Source organism: Panthera leo, chromosome B1 (assembly GCF_018350215.1).
Source record: "Panthera leo isolate Ple1 chromosome B1, P.leo_Ple1_pat1.1, whole genome shotgun sequence".
NCBI classification, from domain to species: Eukaryota; Metazoa; Chordata; class Mammalia; order Carnivora; family Felidae; genus Panthera; species Panthera leo.
This window is the reverse complement of record NC_056682.1, coordinates 40,154,233-40,179,278: the sequence shown is the minus strand read 5'-3', so window position 1 is coordinate 40,179,278 and position 25,046 is coordinate 40,154,233. Positions and strand designations below refer to the sequence as shown.

Below are 25,046 nucleotides of genomic sequence, written 5' to 3'. Positions count from 1 at the left end.
ATTTATTTATTACAGTTTATTTATTTTGAGAGAGAGAAAGAGGGAGAGCACAAGTGCACATGTGTGAGTAGGGGAGGGGCAGAGAGAGAGGGAGAGAGAGAATCCTAAGCAGGCTCTGCTCTGTCAGCACAGAGCCTGACAAGGAGCCCGACACAGGGCCCAAAATCACGAACCTGTCTGATGACCTGAACCGAAATCAATAGTTGGATGCTTAGCCAACTAAACCACGCCGGCACCCCACTTTTTTTTTTAAGATTTTATTTTTAAGTGATCTGTATACCCAACATGGGGCTCGAACCCACAACTTGAGATCAAGAGTTGTACACTCCACCGACTGAGCCAACCAGGCTCCCCTAGCTCTTTAAAACTAAAAAGGTAAAAGAAAGATAAAGGATAAAAGAAAAGAGATGGTAAAAACAAGATAAAAATGATGTTAAAAAAAAAAGCTACTATTGGTGTTACACACAGATCTCAGTTTCAGAGTAGCTAATAATCATACCTAAGATTTATTGAGCACTTCCTAAGTGCTGGGTTGTTCTGCTTGGGTTGTCATAGGAATGAACTCCTGTAATTCTCACAGCCGCCTATGAGGTAGGTCCTAGGATGAATTGAACTGACTTGGCCAAGGTTAGGCATTGTTAAGTGAAGTCTGGCTAATGTGGAGAAATCCTCCCTTGCCTCAGACGAGGGAGCTGATGGAAGATGTCCAGTTCTTCTCTTAGCGCTGCTCCTGTGGAGACTAGTTCCTAGTCCTTGGCTTTCCATGTCTCAACTGCTGGGACATCTGATGGTCTAGAAGGGCATTTAGGAGAGAATGAAGTAAGGATTCACTCGATCTGCCATTCATTCCGCAGGGTCTATTGAGAACCTGCCAGATGTCAGCCACGCTGCTAGATCCTGGGGAAGAAGAAGAGTAAAATACAGCCCTGTCTTCAAGGAGAGGACATAGTGTTAGTTGTGTAAAAAATAATGACTGTAATATGATAAACACCATAAGGAAAATCTACATAAGTACTGTGTCATTACACAAATGACAGTGAGACAGGGAGAAAATCAGGGAGAGCTTCCAAGGGAGGAGATATTTAAGTTAGGTCTTACAGGATCTGTAGAAGTTCTGCAAGCCAAAAAGGTGCAGAAGTCATGAGCTCTTCCCAAGCACAGAACTACCCCAATCTCACACCAGAGCAAACTGACAGGAAACTCTCTCCAGTCACCCCTGTATACCTCGCTCAAAATAAAGACAAAAGTGATGAAAGCCTCTCCTTTTCTCCTGTCCCTCTCGGACACGGAAAGATGCTCCCTGATTCATATCACAGAGAGAATAAAATTCTACCTACTTAGGAGAAAATCACATCTCAGGGCAGCTTCCACAACTGAAATGCTTGTTCCTTTGTTTTTGTTTTTTTTTAAATGCAGTTCTTCTGTCTTGTCCGCTATTTCCGTTACTTTCCTCTGGTATATTTAGACATTTTTCCTCCATCCTCTCAACCAAAGACCTTTGTCAAGCACAAATTTAGCGACATCCTGAGAAAGTCCTCTATGGGGAGCTATTTTTATTTTATTGATTTTATTTTGGAAACTCATTTGTCTCCCTCCTTCCTACTTCCAGAGAGTAATCAAAACCCTATAAATCATAAATAGATTATTAACACCAACTCACTAAGACTACACAAGAAAGTACTTAGTGCCAAGGTTAGGAAAACTGCACTGCAAGCACCTTAAAGGTAATGGAAAAATGAAACCACCCTTTCTTTACTGATAAAGAGTTAAGCCCTTGGCCTAAATATTATCATGTGAATAATTACTATGACAACAGATGTCAAATTCACTCACCCAAGAAGCATTTACTGAGCACCTACTATGCACTGGGCACAGTGTAACATGCTGGGCTAGTCACTGTTGGGTGTACGCACAAATAGGACAGTAAGATTCTGAGTGAGTAGCTGAGAAGAGTTTTCTGTTCTACCCTCTTTGTCTTCCCGAGGAAAATAAAACCACCTGAATGTCTGCCAAGGCCAACATCTCAAACTAGCCTTGTTTCTCCAACAGCTGATTCCTGTTTTAGATCAACAAAAAGTTCAGCAAACATATGAAGGCTTTATGGGATAGATCCCTGGAGCTAGTCTTTGAGAAGAAATCTGAAACCAACCTGTTATCGAAGGGACAGCCTTGCTGTAAAGGTCAGGGAGATCTTCCCAAAGTCTGATCATTTTCCACAACTTGCAATGGCATGTTTTCAAGTCTGTGGATTTATCTCTGACCTTCTTTCCTCAGCATCTTCTTTTCCTTTTTTCTCTACAGCCTCACTCTGGCCTTAGCAAAGGAGGCAAGCTTGGTCTTCTTGGTCAAGTGGACCCTGAGTAAGAACTGAGCAGGAATTAGGAGTTAGGAATCAGAAATCCTGCTCTGTAAACTTGGGCAAGTCATTTTGTCTCTCTGACCCTCAATCTCTTCATCTGTAAAATAGAGGCAATGCCTAGTTCCTGGGTTAAGAGGTTAAATGAGATCATATGTGTGAATGTGACTGGTACCTTCTCTGGCGTGTAGTAGGGACTCAGTAAATTTCATTTCTTGCTGCCACCTTTGTAGGCTTTTTCATCCTTAATGACAAATCCTGTTTCTTAGCCTTAACAACTCATGGATATAATGCGAATGTGGGACACATAATGTGTCATGTTGTTATCTTTAAGGTTAAAATGAATCAACATTAGCTTGGTTTTAAGAATTTCACACCTGGGTGGCTCAGTCGGTTGAGAATCTGACTCTTGATTTTGGCTCAGGTCATGATCTCACAGTTTGTGAGTTCAAGCCCCATGTCAAGCTCTGCGCTGACAGTGCCTGCTTGGGTTTCTCTCTCTCTCTCTCTCTCTCCCCCTCCTCCACTCATGCTGTCTGTCGGCCTGTCTCTCTCTTTCTCTCAAAACAAATAAATAAATTAAAAAAAAAAAAAGAATTTCACACCTGACTTTAAGATAATTGAAGATCCCAGGGATGCCTCAGGGGCTACAAATCAAGGCATTATTTGTTCCTTACTACCTCCTGGTCTTAGTATTAAACTAAGAATAACTAGGAGATTATTTCTGTAGTAAAAAAGTCTTTAGGAGCACCTGGGTGTGTCAGTCAGTTAAGTGTCCAACTTCAGCTCAGGTCACAATCTTGTGGTCTGTGAGTTTAAGCCCTGTGTCGGGCTCTGTGCTGACAGCTCAGAGCCTGGACCCTGCTTCGGATTCTGTGTCTCCCTCTCTCTCTGCGCCTCCCCTGCTCTCTCTCTCTCTTTCTCTCTCTCTCTCTCTCTCTCAAAAATAAATAAACATTAAAAAAATGACTTTGACTTACATTTAAATGAAATTTGGTGCTGGATACTAGCTAGATATTTATGACTGCTATTTCAGGTAATGTATGTAAGAAAGGACAAGGGAATGTACATGATATGGATTTGAAATTGCACTGTTCAGAATTAAGAAAGTTTTTTTCCATTTTTTTCTTAGTCACAGATTAACTTGATATTTGGCCCTGACATACCCCGTGCTCTCCCATTTTCTGCAATGACACAGCTCTCAGCCTGGGAACTGACTACTTCAAGGTAGAGCTGATGTTTGTAAAGGGCTTTGAGAATCTTGGCCAGGTCGTGCTATATGAACATAGGATATTATTTCTAAGCCCTTACTATAAGAAGGGAGAGACAGGAGATTAGTCTCCAGTTGCCCCCAGGATTTCAGACAGAGCAGGGAGTGACCAGAAAGCCTCAGACCTCTCTAGCAAGATAGAGGATGGTTGGGGGGGGGGGGGGGGGTCTCTGAATCCTCACCCTGACACTGCTGACTCAGCACATGTCTTCTTCTTCCTGGGGCATGGGGCACTGTCAGCATCATGATGGACACACATCTTGTAGAAATCCAGGGAACCTCTCCAGATGGATGTGTCAGGGAGAACATTCTGATTCCCCAGGTCTGGTTACAGAAGGACACCCCGTAAGGGGTACAACCAGTACAGGACAGTACAAGTGGAGGATTCAGGGCTTCTGACTCTAGTCCAGTGCTCTTTCTCTTCCAGATACTCCAAGGTAAGCAGCATTCACCAAGAGTCCCAGCTAGTCCCTTTCTCCTTACTGGTCAGAAACAAAACCTAAATCACTGTAGATCGCTTTATGTGCTCCCCGTGGATTCAACGCATCCCTTACTCATCGTTTGTTCACCCCTGCCCCAGGTGGGAGCCCACACCCTCCTACTTCTCCCTAACCCACACCACCACTCACGGCTGCTCCCTCCCTTTCGGTCTCAGCTTTAAAGGTGGTCTGCTCAGAACTACCTCCCCTGTCCATCCTGTGGTTCGCTATCATTATACCCAAACGGCACTGCCTTCTTGTGTGAGGCAGCCCCAGGCCGGGAGCACATGGCAGCGGTGTGTTCAGCCTTGGGTACTTGTGGAATGCATTAATTCCCTGCAAACTGTGAGCCCAATGAACCACTACCACTCTGTTATCTCTGGCCACAGATGTTTATCTTGCGGTTGGAGGTCCAGTTAAGCAACACAAACCCTTCTGACTGAAAAGTCCCTCACCCTAGGGCATGCCCCAGTTCCCTTAGAATGGTTTGTAAAACCAGTTATTTGTTTGGTGGGGTTTGCATGAAGGCAGGGGCCCCAGAATTGTAGCTATCCACCTTCTCTGCAAAGTGGAAGCAGGCGTAAGAAAAGACAGCTGTGCCTGGAGGAGAGAGGAACCTGGATCCAAGAAGCAGGCAAGTTTGTTCCCAGCAATCTTTATGCTCCAAATGGAGGAAGAGTGAGATTGGACTTGGTGGCTGAGCTCACCAACATCGTCCACTCAAGACGGAGCTAGCACATAAAAGCACAGTCCCAGCCAATCTGTCTCTTTGTGTCTGTCCCTGGGACTCACTGCCTGCCTGAGACCTGCTCAGATTCTCCCGGGATCAGCTGAGAACCTTTTAGTTGCAAGTGACAGAGAACGCAACCCAAACTGGCATAAGCAAAAATAGAACGTATTGGCTTTCACAACCTGGAAAGTCCAGGGACAAAGCTAGCTTTACGTGCAGCTTGATCCAGGGACTCAAGCAATATTCCTGGGGCCCAGCGTTCCCTCTGTGTGTCTCTGGGCTCCTTGTCCTCTGGGTTGACCCCATTCTCATCTCAGTCCTCCTCTAATGGCAGCAAGGTGGCCATATGAGCTCCAGCCTCAAAGTGCTTCCTGTGTTCAAGTTCAAGTTCTCTTTCAAGAAAGAGAAAGGCCAGCCTCTTTTCCAGTGGTTCCAGAGGATGCATGGTATGTCATTGTTTCCAACTTGGTTACCTGCTGTCCCTGATCACAGTGGGCAGGTGTGAGGTACAGCCCCATTTCTGGGCCAGAAAGAAGAGTCAGATCCACCCCCAGCTGGTGGGTGACAGTGCAGTGAGGTGGTTCTCCATGAGGAAATGGGGGGTGCTCTTACCGGGAGAAGGGCAGGTGAATTGGAGGCAGCAGGCAATACATATCGACTTTATTTCTTAGTTCATTGTTCTCCTCTTTCTGTGAAGATCTCTTGACATGCCACTTCCTCCTCGAACAAAGCCTTGCATAAGTAGAAGTCAACCAAAGGCTTCTGTTATTACAGTTCATCTTCATTCCATAATTTCTCTCCCCGTTTGTCACCGAACTTGAACACTGTGTAACATGCTTATTTATATAATTCCTCCACCTTTTGTCAGATATTTTACCAGTAAGGCCAACTTTTCTGTTTTTATTGTCTTCATTTTCTTTTTTTACCAGAGGAAAAGATGGAATAAAGCTAGTTTTAGCTTGAGTACAGAGTCAATAAGCTTTATAGCTATCAGCTATATCTCTCTCTTAAAAAACAGAAAACAGGGGCGCCTGGGTGGCGCAGTCGGTTAAGCGTCCGACTTCAGCCAGGTCACGATCTCCCGGTCCGTGAGTTCGAGCCCCGCGTCAGGCTCTGGGCTGATGGCTCGGAGCCTGGAGCCTGTTTCCGATTCTGTGTCTCCCTCTCTCTCTGCCCCTCCCCCGTTCATGCTCTGTCTCTCTCTGTCCCAAAAATAAATAAAAAAAAATGTTGAAAAAAAAAAATTAAAAAACAGAAAACAAAAAAACCAACAAAAAAAAATGAAATACTTAGGTATAAATCTAAATATGTATGGGGTCTGTAAGTTGAAACTACAAAACACTGATTTAAAAACATCAAAGAAGACCCAAATAAATGAAGAGAGAAATGATACTCCTGGATCAGAAAACTCATATTATGATGTCTGTTCTCCCCCAATCAATCTATAGATTCAAGTCAATCATAATTAAAATTTCAGAAGGATTTTTCTTGTTGATAGCAACAAACTGATTTAAATTTTTTTTTAAGTTTATTTATTTATTTTGAGAGAAAGAAAGAGAGAGAGAGCATGAGTGGAGGAGGGGCAGAAAGAGAGGGGGACAGAGGATCTGAAGTGGGCTCTGTGCTAACAGCAGAGAGTCCAATGCAGGGCTTGAACTCACGAACTGTGAGATTATGACCTGACCTGAGTTGGTTGCTTAACTGACTGAGCCAGCCAGTCAGGTGCCCCTGATTTAAAGATTTATATGGAAAAGCAAAGGAACTCGAATAGCCAAAACAATTTTGAAAAAGGAGAATACAGTTGGAGGACTCACATTATATGATTTCAAAACTTACTAGAAAGCAATGGAGATTAAGAGAGTGTAGTACCAGGGAAAGGAGAGACACAGATTAATGAAATGGAACAAAGAACTCATAAATAGACCCACGCACATATACAGTTAATTGATTTTTGACAAATGTGCAAAGGTAATTCAATAGAGAATGTTTAATCTTTTCAACAAAAGGTGCAGAAGCAATTGGACATCCATATGTGAAAAAACTCAAAAACCTCATTCTATATTCACATCACAATAAAAAAAATTAACCCCAAATAAGGATTTTAGATCTAAATGTAAAACCCAAAAAACTGCAAAATTTCTAGAAGAAAATATAGGAGAACTTGAGTTAGGCAAATATTTCTTAGATATGACATAATTCCTAAAAAATAAAATTGGTAAAATAAGCTTCATCAAAGTGTAGAATATCTGTCTTATGAAAGACACTGTTTAGAGAATTAAGAAACCACAGACTGTGGGAAAATATTTGCAAATCAAATATTTGATGAAGGGCTCTTATCCAGAATATATAAAAGAAGTCTAAAAACTCAGTAATAAAAAAACAAACAGCTTGATTAAAAAATATGCCAAAGATTTAACAGCCACTTCACCAAATAAGATATATGGGTGACAAATAAGCACACGAAGAGATGTTCAACATCATTAGTCATTAGGAAAATGCATATTAAGAACCATAATGAGATACCATTTCATAACTATTATAATCAAAATAAAAACTGAGGCAATACCAAGTACTGGAGAAGACTAAAGAACTAGAACTCTCATACATTGCTAGTGGGAATGTTAAATGATACAGTCACTCTGAAACACAGTTTGGCAGTTTCATATAAAGTTAAACATACACTTACTAGGACACCTGGGTGGCTCAGTCCGTTAAGCATACAACTTTGGCTCAGGTCACCATCTCATAGCTCATGGGTTTGAGCCCTGCATCAGGCTCTCTGCTGTCAGGGCAGAGCTCGCTTCTGAGCCTCTATCCCCCTCTCTCTTTGACCCTCTCCCACTTTCTCTCTCTCAAAAATAAATAAATATTTTTAAAAATGGATACTCTTATTATATGGCCCAACCATCCCACTCCTGGGTATTTACCCAAGAGAAAGAAAGAGCGTTTTTCACTCAAAAAACTGCACAAAATATTTATAGGGACTTCATTTGTAATCATTAAAAACTGGAAGAATCCAGGGGCTCCTGAGTGGCTCAATCGGTTAAGCATCCAACTTTGGCTCAGGTCATGATCTCACAGTTTGTGAGTTCAAGCCCCATGTCAGGCTTTGTGCTGACATCTCAGAGTCTGGAGCCTGCTTCAGATTCTGTGTCTCCCTCTCGCCCTCTGCCCCTCCCCCACTCACCCTTTGTCTCTGTCTCTCTCAAAAATAAATAAACATTAAAAAAATTTTTTTTTAAAAACTGGAAGAATCCAAATATCCTTCCTGGAGAAGGATAATAAATTGTGGTATTTTCATACAAGGGAATACTACTCACTAATAAAAATGAACAAATCACACACACAAAAAATGAACAAAGCACTAATATAACATAGAAGAATCCCAAATACATTATGGTCAATAAAAGCAATCTGTATTGAAAGGCTGTCTCCTGTATGATTTCGTTTATATGACCACAGGCAACATTATAGGATCAGAAACTAGATCTGTGGTTTCCAGGGGTTGGGAATGGGAGAGTGGATTACAAAGGAGCAACACGAGGAACACTTTTTGGGCAACAGAGCCGTTCTTGTGTCTTGATGGCATCAGTGATTATACAACTGTTTGCATAGAACACCATACACAAAAAGGGTGAATTTTATTGTACGTAAATTTTTGAGAAATAAGCCAAGTGAGAGGGAAACAAAAAATGCTACTCTGGGTTCCCTTGAACATTTCTGAGATTCAGACCTGCTGCTGGTGGTACAAGTCTCCTTAGCAGGAGACAAATTATTCATAGGAAGGAAAATGCACTTGCTTTTCAAAACGGGCAGAGGAAGAGTAAAAAGAGAGAAGCCTGTGAGTACCAAGTAAACATGGTAAATACTTTATTAGTTTGGGCTCTTAAACTGTCAATCTTCATATACATGGGTTTCCATAAATAGTCACGCAATCTTTTATCCTTTAGCTTGTAGCTTTTTAATGAGCCATATCCTTTTAAATTTGTTTTGTCTCAGATAGACAATGTCTCACCTGGAGTGTACAGTCTCATACTTTTTCAGGCATCATGCATATTTCAATATGTTACCATCTAGTGAAGTTGCCCATCTGCTGTCTCCTGATTTTTTAATGACAACATTGGCATCGCTGGGCTCCAGGAAGCCTCACACTGGGCAGGCACACCCTTGAAACTTTCTGAAATGTCATTTCATATTATCCTACATCATTACTCAACTGTCTACATGAGGGACAATGGGATAGAAGAATTTAATTTTCAGGTCAGATTTCATAAGATTCTGGATCTAAAATCTTTTTAAGAAAGTCCACTTCTGTTGTAATTGGATCACCCATACATCATCCTCTTGACCTTCATAAGCCAATCAGTTAATGGTCAGGTTTGTTAATCTGGGTCCATTAGCTCCTGTAAAACATGCTAAATGATTTCATTGTATTATGAGGAAAAATATGTAAGTATGTGAGGAAAAATATGTAAGTATCTGGAGGCTAACAATATTAGGAATATAATTTAAAACTGTAATTGAGTGGTCACAAAATAAATTCAGATTAGAACTTAAAAGGAAATTCTTGGAAAATATTTTTTCATTGGGATAAAGTTATGTTATCAAGACTAATCAGTGGATACTGGATGTTTCATATTAACATACTGGGTGGATGTTTGTCCAAGACTCGAGCGATATTAAAAATTGTTTGTACCCATTTTCATGAGATTAAAATATTCCTGGGCCAACTCTTCTAGAATAGACTGAATTAGATCTATCATTGTTTTTCTTTTGTTTCTTAAGAGAAAATAGCCTGAAAAAATAGATCACCAATCAATGGTGTTTGTTGCTCAGACTCTCCATTGGGAAGTAGATATGGCAATTTTGGAAATCCCAGGTAGGAGGGCTGTGTGGGCCTGGGCAAGATCAGAGGCCAGTTGGGCTCAATCTGTATCTTGAGCTACAGATAAGGTCGTAAGATCTAAAATGGATGAATTTCCCTGTTTTAAATAAAGCACTGGATTCGTAAATTCACATAAACTTGAAGATTCCAAAGTCTAATACACTGAATTTTCAGACTAAAATTTCGGTATGCTTATTTAATGCAGGAGTGGACAGACCACAAGTTACGTTGGAACCCTGATGAATATGGTGGAATTCGTTCAATTAAAGTTCCATCAGAATCTCTCTGGCTTCCTGACATAGTTCTCTTTGAAAAGTAAGTATCCCAGAAGAAACATACACTGGTCAGATTAGGACTAGAGATGGCAAAGCCTGTTTCTGGCAAAATGATTAAGAGAAATGTACAGATTTAAGTAAGAAGAGAACTGATTCTTTTTGAAATATTGTTTGACACCGTAGTAGTAAAGTAATAAATACAAATAGTAGAGGGGTGGGCAAAACCCCAACTCATTAGTGTCCAACTGCTTTTACCACAGTGCAGATGGACGTTTCGAAGGCTCCCTCATGACCAAAGTCATAGTGAGATCTAATGGCACCGTCATTTGGACCCCTCCAGCCAGTTACAAAAGTTCATGCACCATGGACGTCACGTTTTTTCCGTTCGACCGGCAGAACTGCTCCATGAAGTTTGGATCCTGGACTTATGATGGTACCATGGTTGATCTCGTTTTGATAAATGAAAATGTTGACAGAAAAGACTTCTTTGATAATGGAGAATGGGAAATACTCAATGCCAAAGGGATGAAGGGCAACAGGAGAGATGGCACCTACTCCTATCCGTTCATCACTTACTCCTTTGTTCTGCGCCGCCTACCCCTGTTCTACACCCTCTTCCTGATAATCCCCTGCCTGGGGCTGTCTTTTCTGACAGTGCTCGTGTTCTATTTGCCTTCTGATGAAGGAGAAAAGCTTTCGCTATCAACCTCTGTTCTTGTTTCCCTGACAGTTTTTCTTCTAGTAATTGAGGAAATAATCCCATCTTCCTCAAAAGTCATTCCTCTCATTGGGGAGTACCTGCTGTTCATAATGATTTTCGTTACCCTGTCGATTATTGTTACTGTTTTCGTGATTAATGTTCACCACAGATCTTCTTCGACTTACCATCCCATGGCCCCCTGGGTTAAGAGACTCTTTCTACAAAAACTTCCTAAATTGCTTTGTATGAAGGACCACATGGATCGCTACTCTTTCCCAGACAAAGATGAGAGCCAACCAGTGGTGAAAGGTAAAGTTCTAGAAAAAAGAAAACAAAGACAGATTAGTGATGGAGAAAAAGTTCTTGTTGCTTTCTTGGAAAAGGCTGCTAATTCCATTAGATACATTTCAAGGCATGTGAAGAAAGAGCATTTTATCAACCAGGTGAGTATGCTGGTATTCATTACACTGCTGCCATTGAAATGTGCAAGAACCAATATTCTCACATCTATTTACAATAAAAAACTGTCATTTTTAAAATGTGACATTATTAGCTATCTGCATTTCACGTGTAAAATGTAAAACAAGCCCTGACATGAATAAAAATTTTAGTATGGATCTTTAGGAAGCAGTTCACAGAAACAATGGGCAAAAAAGAAGCAAGTATAGATTAAGCACCATTCCTTGTAATTAGACTTGACTCTATTTAAAATAATGTTTTATGTTTATTTTTGAGAGAGAGAGAGTGAGCAGGGGAGGGGTAGAGAGAGGGGGACAAAGGATCTGAAGCGGGCTTTGTGCTGATATCAAGGAGCCCAACTCGGGGCCTGAACTCATGAACTGTGAGATCATGACCTGAGCCGAAGTCGGACATTCAGCTGACAGAGCCACCCAGGCGCCCCTATTTAAAATAATTTAATTTTACATTTTAAATTGGTTATCCTGGTCTCTGGTAATTTACCTCTCATTTTTAGTTCAATGGTGGTTATTTCTAGCCATAGTATTTGGAAATAAAAGAACAGAATTAGACTTCGGGATTAATGTAAATATACAGTGTTCCAACAGATATTTTGGTGAGGGAAAAGGGTGTGGTTATTTGGCTAACATTAAAAAAAAAAGTGTGGCACGAGTGTGGATTTCCTACTCAAAACAGTTCTGGATTCAGATCTTACTGATGCTTAAAACAAATTTTAAGACAATTTGTAGGGTTCAATTATTTTACTCTAAAATAAGTGCAAATTAGTGCTAAGAGCCTGATCCCATAAACAAAATTATGGAAGACATTTTTTAAGGAAACATGTGTCTATACTTTATCTAGATACTACCTAGCATATTCTCTTACTATTTGTTGTGTTTTTCACCCATTGCTATAGAACTAACATTTCAGCTATTCTTTTTTTTTTTTTTTTAGAGAGAGAGAGCACATGCTTGCAAGCGAGCACAAACAGGGGAGGGGTAGAAGGAGAGAGAGAAGCTTAAGTAGGCTCCATGCTCAGAGTAGAGCTGGATGTAGGGCTCAGTCTCACAACCATGAGATCATGACCTGAGCCAAAATCAAGAGTTGGAGGCTTAACCGACTAGCCACCCAGGTGCTTCTTTAGCTATTCTTAAGGGTTGTTCGTTGTTGTTTCTCTACATCTTTTAAAAATTTGAATTCAAAGACTCAACTAGCTTTTTTAAAAATGATAAAAGTAACACATGATCAGGTATGGAATTTGGAAAATACAAAAAATATAAACAGATTTAAAATAATTAATAATCCCACCACTTAAGATTGACACTTTAAACACATCTTTTTTGTGTTTTTCCCCAAGGTTTTATTCCTAAACCTCTATGTGTGCAGAATGCATTCTGGTTCTACATCAGTACCTATGTCCCCTCTCTATAAGTCCTGTTCTAGTCCATCTTCAAAAAACCCCATACAGTAGAAATGTGACATTTCTTTTCCTTCAAAAGAGGAAAACTGGCACCTGTCCTTCAGACCTCCTTGGCCTCTCAACTTGTTGCTGCTTTGACCTTGCTCTTATAGGCTTATTCCCCACTCTCCCCCAACTTCCCTTCCTCCAAAGGGACTAGATCTTCCCTCTCCCCTGCAGATTCCTGTCATCTCATGGTCACTTCTCCTCCACGCAGTTTTCTGGCATTCCAGAGATAATAGCAGCCATACCCACATGTGGAGTGGAAGAAAAGAAGGCTTATAATATTTGGCCATGAAAATTCTTAATTTATAAGCTTATGATTCATTTCATATATGAGGTCAGGAAGATCCTAGTAAGAATACTGACTTTTTATTTGTGGAAAAATCAGTCCTTTCCCATTTGGATCAATATTGTTCTACAAATGCATAAATGATTCAGTTGTTTCTATTTTACGTCTTCTATGTTGATGAAAATGTTCACAGGCTGTTTCCTTTGGGCACTGTTATTACGGAAGTCACGGGGGAGAATCTGAGCCTACGTTGCAGGGGATGTGTTAGGTGAATTTGAAAAACGAAGTGCTGTAAATCCAAATATTACTGTTTTTCAATCCCTTGAAATGAATTCAGAACAGTTGCCCTGCATATTGAATGGAAGGCATCTTTTTCTCTTTTGCAGGTAGTACAAGACTGGAAATTCGTAGCCCAAGTTCTGGACCGAATCTTTCTGTGGCTCTTTCTGATAGTGTCAGTTACAGGCTCTGTTCTGATTTTCACTCCTGCTTTGAAGATGTGGCTACATAGCTCCCACTAGGAACACATCTCCAGAGCAATCTAAAATACCATAAAGACAAAATCACACCTTAGAACTGACATCCAGCTAGCATGTACATACAGTACCCAAATGCATGAGCTTTTTGGAAGGGTCAGCGCCGTCCTCAGGGAAACTGAACACTGGTAAATGTGGGTTTGCCCACAGTAAATTCATGATTGCCACTGGAGGGAGTTGGGTTTAAGTAAAGCAGAACCCCCTCAGGTCCGTGCCTTGGCTTCCCCAGACGTTCATGGAGTCATATGGTCCAGGTCTGACATCACAGCCAGGACATGCTAGGGCTGCAGGACTAATGCCCCCAGGAAGCAGGACCAAGGATGCACACCAGGAATTCAAGGCAGTCTCTGAGTCAAGCTGTTTGTGTGCACAGACCTGGGTCTCCTGAATCTACTGGTGTCCTTGGTAGTTTTGCCTGAGTTTGCAAACTGGTGCCGTGTGTCATGCCTTTGTCGCAATGTGTATGAGCAAATCTCAACAACCCTCTGGGGAATCACACTGGTCCAAAAGGTCTGGCACAGATCGCTTGTTATCGAGAAGATTCCAAGATGCCTATTAACTAAAGCCCCTCCCCTTCCCCCCAACAAATGTGGTATTTGTTAAAAACAGTCTCTTGAATGTGGTAACCTTTAAGGCAGGTGGTATTCGTGACTTATTCATAACACTGTATAGTTTTTCTGATGGTGAAACTAGAACCTACTGTAAGTTGTGACTGGCTCTAAGGGCCATATCAAAATAACTTACAATAGAAACACTGTTATCTGTTGCCAAGAGTGCAGTCATTAAAATGCATTATCTTTTCCTAGAAAATAGAAGTACTGAACATTCTCTGATAATGGGTTTTTATGTCCTCACAGCCAGTCTAATCCATTTCAACAGTACTCTCAAGGCTTTCCATTCTGCTTCTTTTCTTCCTTTCTTTCTCTTCCTCCTCCTCCTCCCTCTGCCCCTCCTCCCTCCTCTCCCTCCTCCTCCTCCTCCTCTTCTTCCTCCTCCTCCTCCTTCTTCTTCAGAACATTTAAGTTCTACTCTCAGCAAATTTTAATTATACAATGTAGTGTTATCAACTAGTCACCATGTTTTACATAAGATCTCCAGACCTTATTTATTTTATAACTGAAGTTTATACCCTGTTGCCAATCTCTCCCTATTTTCCCTCCCCATCAGTCCCTAACAACCACTTTTCTAAGTGTCCACATGTAAGTGAAACCACGCAGTATTTGTCTTTCTCTGTCTGATGTTTCTCTTCTTAGCACAATGCCCTCTGTGTTCATCTATGTTGTTGCAAATGACAGAATTTAAGGCTGAATTATATTCCTCTGTGTGTGTGTGTGTGTGTGTGTGTGTGTGTGTGTGTAATCACATTTTCTTGATCCACTCATCCATCAACAGACACAGGTTGTTTTCATACATTGGCTATTGTGGATAATGCTGCAATGAACATGAGAGTGCAGATATTTCTTTGAGAAAATGATTTCGTTTCCTTTGCATACACCCAGAAGTAGATGGATCACATGGAGTTCTATTTTTCATTTCTTGAAAAACCTCCGTAACTTTTTTTATAGTGGCTGTACCAACTTAAATTCCCACCAACAGTGAAAAGGGGTTTCCTTTTCTCTACATCCTTGCCAACATTTGTTATTTCACATCTTTCTTATGGCAGGCATTCACACAGCTGTGAGGTTATATCTCACTGTGGTTTTGATTTGCATTTCCCTGATGTTGAGCACCTTTTAATGTACCTGCTGGCCATCTGTATGTCTTCTTTGGAAGCATGTCTATTCAGATCCTTTACCCATTTTTAAATTGGGTCATTTGGTTTTTTACTGTTGAGTTATATGAAATTTTTGTATAGTTTGTTAGTTTTCATACTCACCTCTTATCAGATACATGGTTTCCAAATATTTTCTCCTATTTCGTAGGCTGTCTTTCCATTTTGCTCATGGTTTTCTTTGCTGTGGAGTTTAGTTTGATGCAATCCCACTTGCTTATTTTTGCTTTTGTTGCCTTTGCTTTTGGTGTTGAATTAAAAAAAAATCATTGCCAAGACGCCCTCCTTTGTTTCCATGTGTCTCCCTGCCCCTCTGGGAGCACTCGTCACCCAACTTGCCAACTCCCTCTCGAAGATTCATCAGGAAGAGTCTGTTCAGATGCTTTTTGCCCTCCAAAATTGTTGCTGCCAAATTCTGATTTTAACTTGAAGTAATTGTTCTTTTTTCCAAGATTTAAATCTTAATCCATTCTGGACTATTTGGTTTGGGGCATGTTTCTCATAAACAGTTTACAGCTGAGACTTGGGGTTTAACCTTTTCACATGTATTGTTACCACCCAGATGGTTAGTCTTATTCATGCCATTTTGTTTTGTGTTTTCTGTGTAATGTTTTCTTGTCCTTTTTTTTTTTTTTTTTTTTTTTGTTCCTTTTCAGCTCTGACTGTATTTGTCTGTTTCTTCCTCTTTACTGGATTGAAAGTTATGCATCCATTTCTATTAATTTATTAATAAACATATTCAAATTTCTTTAATTGGTGTTGGGATTTAATGCCCATAGCCACCACTCTTGAAATGAAACAGTTCTTTTAGCACTTTCCCTTCCCCTCTTCTTTTATCACCTTTTATGTTTTGCTAAATCATCCAAAATTCTAATTCCAGGTTATCAATTTTTTATGTTATGTGTCTCTTTCCTCTGAATAATTTATTGACAATACATTTTGTCTACAACCACATTATAAACAAGTAATTGGTTTACTCATTTCTTGGTTTGCCACTTTTTTTCTCCTGTTTTCCTCTTTACCTGATTTATTTCATTATCTCAGAGGAATACATCTCCAAGCAATTCTTTCAGAAACTTTTGAGAGTGGTTACCTTTCTGAATCCTTGCACTTCTGAAATTGTAATGTATTCTGCTCTCATAGGTTGAGCATGGAATTTTGAGTTCAAAATCTTTCATCCTCAGAATTGTGAAGATATTATTCTACAATATCCCATGTTCTAGATGAGAAGTATGGTGAAAGTTGATTCTTTTTTTTTAATATATGAAATTTATTGTCAAATTGGTTTCCATATAACACCCAGCGTTCATGCCAAAAGATGCCCTCTTCAATGCCCATCACCTACCCTTCCCTCCCTCCCACCCCCTCCGCCCCCCATCAACCCTCAGTTTGTTCTCAGTTTTTAAGAGTCTCTTATGCTTTGGCTCTCTCCCACTCTAACCTCTTTTTTTTTTTTTTCCTTCCCCTCTCCCCCATGGGTTTCTGTTAAGTTTCTCAGGATCCACATAAGAGTGAAAACATATGGTATCTGTCTTTCTGTATGGCTTATGAAAGTTGATTCTTATTCCTTTGTTCCTATAGATTCCTATTTTTACCTTGATGAAACTCTTGGACTTTTCTTACTATCTTTGGACTTTAGAAATGTCACCTGAAATAAAAAAGAAAAAATGTCACCTGAATGCTGTATGTATGTACAGGGCTCTGTCTCTGTCTCTGTCTCTCTCTTTCTCTCTCTCTCTCTCTCATTCTCTCTCTTTCTCCCTCTCTGTTTTTATCTTGGCACTTGATGACTAATGTCTTTATTCAACTCATGAAAATTTTCTTCTCTAACCTCTTTTATTATTTCCTATCCTCTATTCTCTCTCTCCTCTCTTTTTGAAATTTCTAATAGGAGGATTTTGGTATTCCAGGATCTGTCTTCCATGTTTATTAATTTATTAACTCTTCTCTCATTACTTTTTACTTGTTTAATTGTTTACATTGTCAGCTTGATGATACCCCTAACTAATTTGATAGTCAGTCATTGTCTTCTCTGCTATGCAGCCCACCTACCAAGGTGAGGTTTTGTTTGTTAATGGATGAATCATGGATGGATATTTGCTAATAGATGAATATTTGATTTCCAAAAACTCTAATTCTTATTTTTGGATGTCATATCTTCTATAATAACTTGGAGGGATACTAATTACAGTTACTTCAAAGTCTTCTGTTGTTTGTATTAACAATTTTTCCTCAGGGGTTACTTCTTCTACTGATACTTTTTATGCTTTTTGTGGTAGTTTTATTCCCATGTTTGTTGATTTTTGACAGTTTGTTTACCTAACAGTGGAAATCATTTCTAATGACAGAATACCAGGCTCCAGTTGCTTTCCTTTACTGTCTATGTCCAAGAAAGCATTTTTCTAGAGTATGTGAGTAGCTCATCTAATACATTCAAGGAACCCCTTTCTTCATGGCAGCCATAAATAATCTTGGGCTAAACTATTTCTAAACTAAACTATTTCACTGACTCCAGTGCTCACTCTGGTTTCTCATGTGTCAGAATGCCCACCAGATGGGACAGACTGTGAAAGCCACTATGAAAAGTAGAGTACTGCTGCAGCTGTGCTTGGTCCTTTACTTGATTACTCAACAATTATACCTGAAGTCTCCCCTGTGTATAATCTTAGAATTGTTAGAAAGCAAATAATTTCTTTGGTGGTCCCATCTTTCTTTCATGGGACCAAAATTCCACTGCTCTGTTAGGTTTTATCATAAACCTGATCTGTGCTGCATATTTCAGCTATTCTCCACCAATCTGGTCTGTGAAGATGCCTCAGACAACTTTCCAGTGCAGTCATGGATGTATTCATTTTACATTTATTTTGATATATCAGTAGGATTTGGAGGACATACACACACACACACACACGAAATGAAACATATCAACCAGCTTTTTTTTTTTAATGTTTATTTTTGAGAGAGAGAGACAGAGAGACAGAGAGAGAGACAGAGCATGAGCAGGGCAGGAGCAGAGAGAGAGGGAGACACAGGCTCTGGGCTCTGAGCTGTCAGCACAGAGCCTAATGTGGGGCTCAAACTCATGAACTGTGAGATCATGACCTGAGCTGAAGTCAGATGCTTAACTGACTGAGCCATCCAGACGCCCCCAGCCAGCCATTTTATACTGATCTTTTCTAAATCTCAATCCTTAATATATATGTCCAATTGTATATGGAGACTAGGACACTGAAAAATCACCACAGGTGACACTATGCCATGAGAAGAGTGTGGATCTCTTTTAAGGACTCTGATTAATCTTGACTTTACAGGCTGGTGGATGCTGGACACAATAGACACTGGAGAGATGATTCTCTTAGGAATAAAATTGCTAATTATTGACCAAAAAAAAAAGTGAAGCACATCTTGAAGTCAGTGATCCACATATGTTGTTAGATTTGGCAGGATATCCACTCCAGTGGGGTTCTTCACGCCTCGCTGTTTATAATCTCCTGGACATTTGCACTGGTTTCCAAACTGTTTTTCCTGCTTCCAGTCAGATCTCCATCCTCTTCATACCCAAATAGCCCTTGTCCTTTTCAGACCTAATCTCTTCCTCCCTTGTGCCCTTGATCTCTCCTCCTGGATATGGTTTCTTTAATTACTCTGGCTGTCTTGTAAGGCTCCCTTTCCTAGGCCTAAAAAGTACCCAGATCTACTTTCATTTTAGAACAAACACAGGCCATAGTGAACCGAAATAATAGAATATTTTCAAATAGCCCGGACTGCTTTATTACAGAGATTCGTGCCATTCTAATCACCCTCAAAAGTAGTTATAAATTCCAAAACAGAAATCACATTTATATATATTTTAAGTGTGTAAGTAATATTTAACACGGGCAGTTTATTTTTGAACATATACCAAATTTTATACCATAGAATTATATTTTTATGTGCTATGCACACACATTGTAGAACATTGGGTTCCTTGCTTGGTCTACATATCTATTATTTCTCTGTACATTTTACTGGGTTTTTTAAAAGGGAAACAACATGGTGAGGTGGAAAATGAGACACTAGGACCCAAAGGGCTCTAGACCACTTATTACCTCGCTCTGTGGGCTGTGGGGCCTTAGGTGGGTCACTTGCCCCCTCGGGGGTTTTAGTTTCCTGGTCAATTAATTAAAGGTTAAGACTCATAGTTCTCTCCTGCTCTAAAATTCTATACTTTGGAGATTTTCACAATTTTTAAAGCACACAACTTCTAATTAGAACTTTGTTTCTTTGGGAAAATGTAATCTTTTTACACTGCTTTAGAACAGGATTTGCAGGGATACATTGTGATGAAAATCAAGGCTTCCCTCCTTTAAATCCCTGACTGGATTGTGGATTCAAAGGGCAAATCACAGTTCTTTCCTTTATTGAGAACACTGTTGACTTTAACTCATTACTTAACTGTATCTAACTCATTAGTTTGCTAGATAAATGACAATACTAATCTTAGAAAAATGCATTTAAATTCAAATTCAGTTTTAAAGTTTGATAAATACTGCATGAAACACTTTCCACAGCAAGCCTCTTTCTGACCAGACACAAATACAGCAAAGGTCAAACGTTTATATGTGTACACACAGCTTTTCAAATATGGAAAAGCATAAATATTTAGACACCTCAATAACCCAAAGATAGTAATGACAAAGGATAACTTTAAAGCAAAGAAATTTTAATTTCAAATGTATAACAAGAAAAATCTATGGGAGTAAAACCTTCCAGCTCTTGCAACCGGGGAGCAGGGGTGCAAGAGCATGTGGCTCTGGGGGGCCCAAACAGACCAGCGTCAGTCACTCACTGCTGACAAAATCCAAAGGCAGAGAGACTAGTGGCGAAACCAGAAAGGAATGTATTTCCGTGAAGCCAACACCAGAAAGACAGCAGACTGATGTCTCAAAGACTGCAAAGTGCTGAAAATACTTTCAGATTTGTATAAGGAAAATGTGGGGCGAACGTCATGGGTACACGCAGGTAGCCAGTAAAGGTCAAGTGGACCAGTGTCTTGGAGTCAGTCACATGGGGTCTTGCTGGCCACAGAGCAGTCACCATTATTGTTTGAGGGACAAGGGTTTCAGTCTCCATCACGGATGCTGTGCCTGCAGCTAGGTCTTTTGCCTGAGTTAAGAGACGTGTTAGAAAGAATTTAATCAGTTAGAAAGTACAGACTGAGGTGAAAATGGAGGTAGATAGTTGTCCCCCTTCACTACTTCCAACAAGTGGATGTTGTGAGACCCGTACAACAGTCCATCACAAGTGCAAGCGTGTGGGACACACACCTGCACAGACCCACAGAGAGCTGTCCTAAATTGTCCTTATCCTTCACATCTCTGCTCACACCCCACTTCATGAAGCCTTCAAAGAACACGTGGCCCAACTAAGCTCCCTGTCTCTGAGAGCCTGCGGTGTTTTCAGGCTCTGCTAGAGAGTATAGAATGTAATTGTCCCTTTGTATCTTATCAAGTGAATTTTATTTCCTTAGTTATATCATAGCACATCGTTTGTTACAACCCCAACAGTCTCTCTAATAGAGCTGAGTACATGGTCAAGGCCTAATTAATATCTGTTGATTAATTTTTTTTAATGTTTATTTATTTTTGAGAGAGAGAGAGAGCACAAGTGGGGAAGGGGCAGAGAGAGAGGAAGACACCGAATCTGAAGCAGGCTCCAGGCTCTGAGCTATCAGCACAGAGCCTGACACAGGGCTTGAACTCACAGACCATGAGATCATGACATGAGCTGAAGTCAGAAGCTTAACGGACTGAGCCACCCAGGTGTCTCATTCATTAATTAAACCAGCACCTAAAATGAGAGCAAACTTGTACTCTTCCTCAGCCTCTTCCAGTATTTCCAGCTGTGTGTGTGTGCTCTTGTGTGTGTAATTTTCAGTGTGTGCCTTAAAGAAACATTTTCTTACATTAAAACATTTCTAAAATATTATTATTATACTTTGAAAAATTAATAATTCCACACTCAAATTTATAACTAGCTGAAAAACAGCCTAAATTTGTAGCTGGCTTGTCTAAAGTAGCATTCAACCCATAGTGTTATGCCTCTTAAATCTATTTTAATTTCTTTCTTGTCACTGACTTGTTGAAAGGACCAGATCAGTTTCCTCCAAGAAAGTCTCATTTTGGGGGTTCGTCTGGTTGCTTGCCTCTGGTGTCATTTAATGTATTCCTCTGTTTCCTATATTTCCTATAAATTGGAAGTTATGTTATAATTCTGGCTAAATAGTTTTGGCAGAAGACATCAGAGATTATACTGTGTAATTCATATTGTACCATGGGAGGAGAATACTATTTGATGATACTACACATACTACACATCATTAGTGTTAAGACTAATCTCTGGATCCAGATGATGACAGTCCGATTGCTCCACCCACCCAGTGGTAAATTTAGTAGTGTAGCCTATGACAATAACACACAGCAAGGTTATGAAGTCTCTTACCTATGACCTTGGGCCCCTTAAAGATGGTCTCTAACCAGCTACATTAGAACACTACAATTTCCACAAAGTAACATTTTTCCGCTGGCTTGAACCTTTTGGCTGTGTCATAATTCTTTCTCAGAACACCTACTATTATATATTAAAGTGAAATCATTTCATGAACACCATGGTGACTACCATTTATGTTTAACCTAATATGAATTCTTCCTTTGCATTAAGACTTTCTGTCAATAAAATAATGGTAAAAATAAAAGTATCATTACTTCTTTAGTTCATGGACAATCTTAGGTTTGGGAAAACTAGCCAAGAGCAGCAATACATCCAGTGGTGTATATTATCACACTCCAAACAGAGTGACCACTATTGGGGTATGGCAGCCTGGCCTGTTGTACAATTAGATGTGCCTCTGAGCTCAAAGGTAGTCTCAGCTTTGGGCAACAAAAGGAGATCCAGCCAGGCCAGAAGAATGCAGTATAAAAAGGGAAATCATATTAAAAAAAGAATACACATTATGAAGATTAACTCAGGCAACCTTCTAAACAGCCCTCTGAGGAAAGCACTACCACCATCTCTGCTCACAGGTAAGGTCCTCTTCATGGGCAAAAAGTCAACCCTCAGGAGAAAAGAGTGCCAACAATCAACTTTACTCTTTCTTCTCCTGGGTGTGACAGGTGTGGTGTGTGACTGCCCCTCAAGAAGCCTGCTTAGCATATGCTCCAAACTAATGCCCTCAAGAGGGTTCTGATTTTTCATAGGTGGCCTAATGGGTATTTTGATAATTCTACATTGGCCTGTTCCACACATTGCAGGATACTTAACATCCCTAGTCCCCAGGCCTAAATGACAATGGTCATTGCAACAAGCAAAAATGACCTTTTAGACATTTCCAAATACCAACTGGAAATACAATGTGTGTGTGTGTGTGTGTGTGCGTGTGTGTAAATGGGGTGCAATAGCATTTCTGGTTCACAATGTCTGGATACTGCTGAAGGGTCCAAATGACAGTTTAAGTCAAAAGGGGGGATGGGCAAAAAGAGGTGCTCAGACGTTGTTCCCCTGTTCTTGTTGGCCTATCCCCTCGCTACACACAAGAGGCATACCCTGGGCCCTGTGGAAGGATGGGGCTAGGTGAAGACATCCCAAGTAGATGCTCCCTAGGCCCTCAGGTGGTACCTCCATGCTTCTGAGTCCACTCCTTCCCTTCCCACTTCTCACACTTCCCTCCACCAGGACTTAGCCTCCTCTGGTATGACCTCAACCAACAGAAGGAATCAAGCACCAGTTTGTTCAGCCAAAGCTGCAAACTCATGTCCCTGCTACAAACTCCAGGCCCAGCACATGGGTCTTGTTTGGCTAACACGAGGACACTATTCTTTTTTCTTCATTTAGTTGCCACACTTTAAAACTAGGAGATTTTATATAAAAAGCTGGATTTTCAGCTTTTCTCAAAAAATCCAAAGTTCAAGCCCATACCTATATGCCCTGTTGCCATTAAAATAAAGCTTGACCCTAATAGTCCTGACCTTCCCCAAATAAGAGAGTATGTGCAGCTTCATCTCTCTAGCCTCATTTCCATTTCACTTGCATTACATGTCTCCCTCCTTCTGATTACTGTCCGTGAGAGAGGCTTTCTGCTTTGTAAGGCTAGTCTGGGGGTTTTGAGGGGAAAAGATGGGCCACCTCAGGTGAGTTACTATCTTTTTCTATTCCCTTCTCACAAGAGCGACTGAATTGCACTGGGGTCAGGGAAATCGTTTAAGAGTCAGGAGATGTGGAACCTGTTAGCTGTGTGATCATGAGCAAGCCACTCTACCTCTTGAGATTAAAAAAAAAAAAAAAAGAGTTGAGTTAAATAACCTATGAGCTCCATTCCATCCCTAAAAGTCACTGATCTAATAGTTCAGATACACAAAGACACTCCCATGCATGTGCACTTGTGTGAACACACACACACACACACACACGCACAAAGATATTGATAATGAAATCATAACCAAGAAAATTCCAGGTCAATCCTAAAAGTCAAAAATCTCAGTTAACAAAGAGTTCTTTAATGTTTTACTGTCTTCATGACCCTTTATGAATTTTCAATCCTTGCTTCCCTTGTTCTTCTGAACAAATGCTGTGACTTCCCTCTAATTCACATGCTTATCTCATTTCTTTTGCATATGTCTGAGGTATGTTCATGTATAAAAGAAATGTAAAGAAGTCAGGATCAGGGTTTCCCTGCTCCTGGCTGGGAGAATTTTCCTCCCATCTTCCTGCTTTGCAGTTCTTGTAAGTCTTGTGTTTATATCTAATAAGAGGTTAATATCCAGAATATATAAAAAATTCCACAACTCAAATGCAATAATAAAAACTAAATAACCAGATGTTTAAAGAGGCAAAGGACTTGAATACACATTTCTCCAAAGAAGATATGCAAATGAGGAGGAGGAGAAAGAAGAGGAAGGAGGAGGAAGAGAAGAAGGAGAAGGAGAAAAAGAAGAAGAAGAAGAGAGGAGGGAGGGGAAGAAGAAGGGGAAGAAGAAGAAATATAAAGGGTCAAAAAGCACATGAAAAGATACTCAACATCACAAAGATTAGGGAAATGCAAATCAAAACCACAAAGATGAGTGAGGATGTGGAAAAAATGGAGGCTTTGCACACTGATGGTAGGGATGGAAATGGTGCAGCCACTGTGGAAAAACAGCATGGCAGTTCTTTAAAAAATTAAACATAGAACTACCATATAACCCAACAATTCTACTTCTGGGTATAAACTCCAAAGAACTGAAACTCAGAGATTCTTGTATGCTCCTGTTCATAACAGCATTATTCATGACAGCCAAAAGGAAGAAGCAACTCAAATGTCCACTGATGGATGAGTGGGTAAACAAAATGTTGTAAATACATACAATGGAATATTATTCAGCCTCAAAAAGCAGATAAATTCTTTTTTTAATTTTTTTTAATCTTTATTTATTTCTGAGAGAGAAAAAGAGAGAGCAGAGCATGAGCAGGGGAGGGGCAGAGAGAGAGGGAGACACAGAATCCAAAGCAGGCTGCAGGCTCTGAGCTGTCAGCACAGAGCTCGACGCGGGGCTCAAACTCATCAACTGGGAGATTATGACCTGAGCTGAAGTCAGATGCCCAGACAACTGAGCCACCCAGGCGCCCCACAAATAAATTCTTATGTCAACTCTACTTCATTTTTTAAAATTTAATTTATTTTTTTAATTTACATCCAAGTTAGTTAGCATATATTGCAACAATGATTTCAGGAGTAGATTCCTTAATGCCCCTTACCCACTGAGCCCATCCCCCCTCCCACAACCCCTCCAGTAACCTTCTGTTTGTTCTCCATATTTAAGAGTC

At 40.2% G+C, this 25,046-nt stretch overlaps 1 protein-coding gene across 2 annotated transcripts in view; it reads left to right on the top strand.

Annotated features, from left to right (window-relative positions):
- CHRNB3 (cholinergic receptor nicotinic beta 3 subunit) overlaps window positions 1-13,423 on the top strand; it is a 31,827-nt gene extending 18,404 nt beyond the window's left edge. The window contains exons 4-6 of one of the 2 annotated variants that reach the window (XM_042933863.1): window positions 9,926-10,035; window positions 10,256-11,138; window positions 13,289-13,423. In XM_042933863.1, coding sequence (XP_042789797.1) covers window positions 9,926-10,035; window positions 10,256-11,138; window positions 13,289-13,423 — 1,128 coding nt within the window. Of the gene's footprint in view, window positions 1-9,925; window positions 10,036-10,255; window positions 11,277-13,288 lie in introns of those variants that run through there. The other variant, XM_042933861.1, reaches the window with a different exon arrangement.
- The last annotated feature ends 11,623 nt before the right edge of the window (window positions 13,424-25,046 follow it).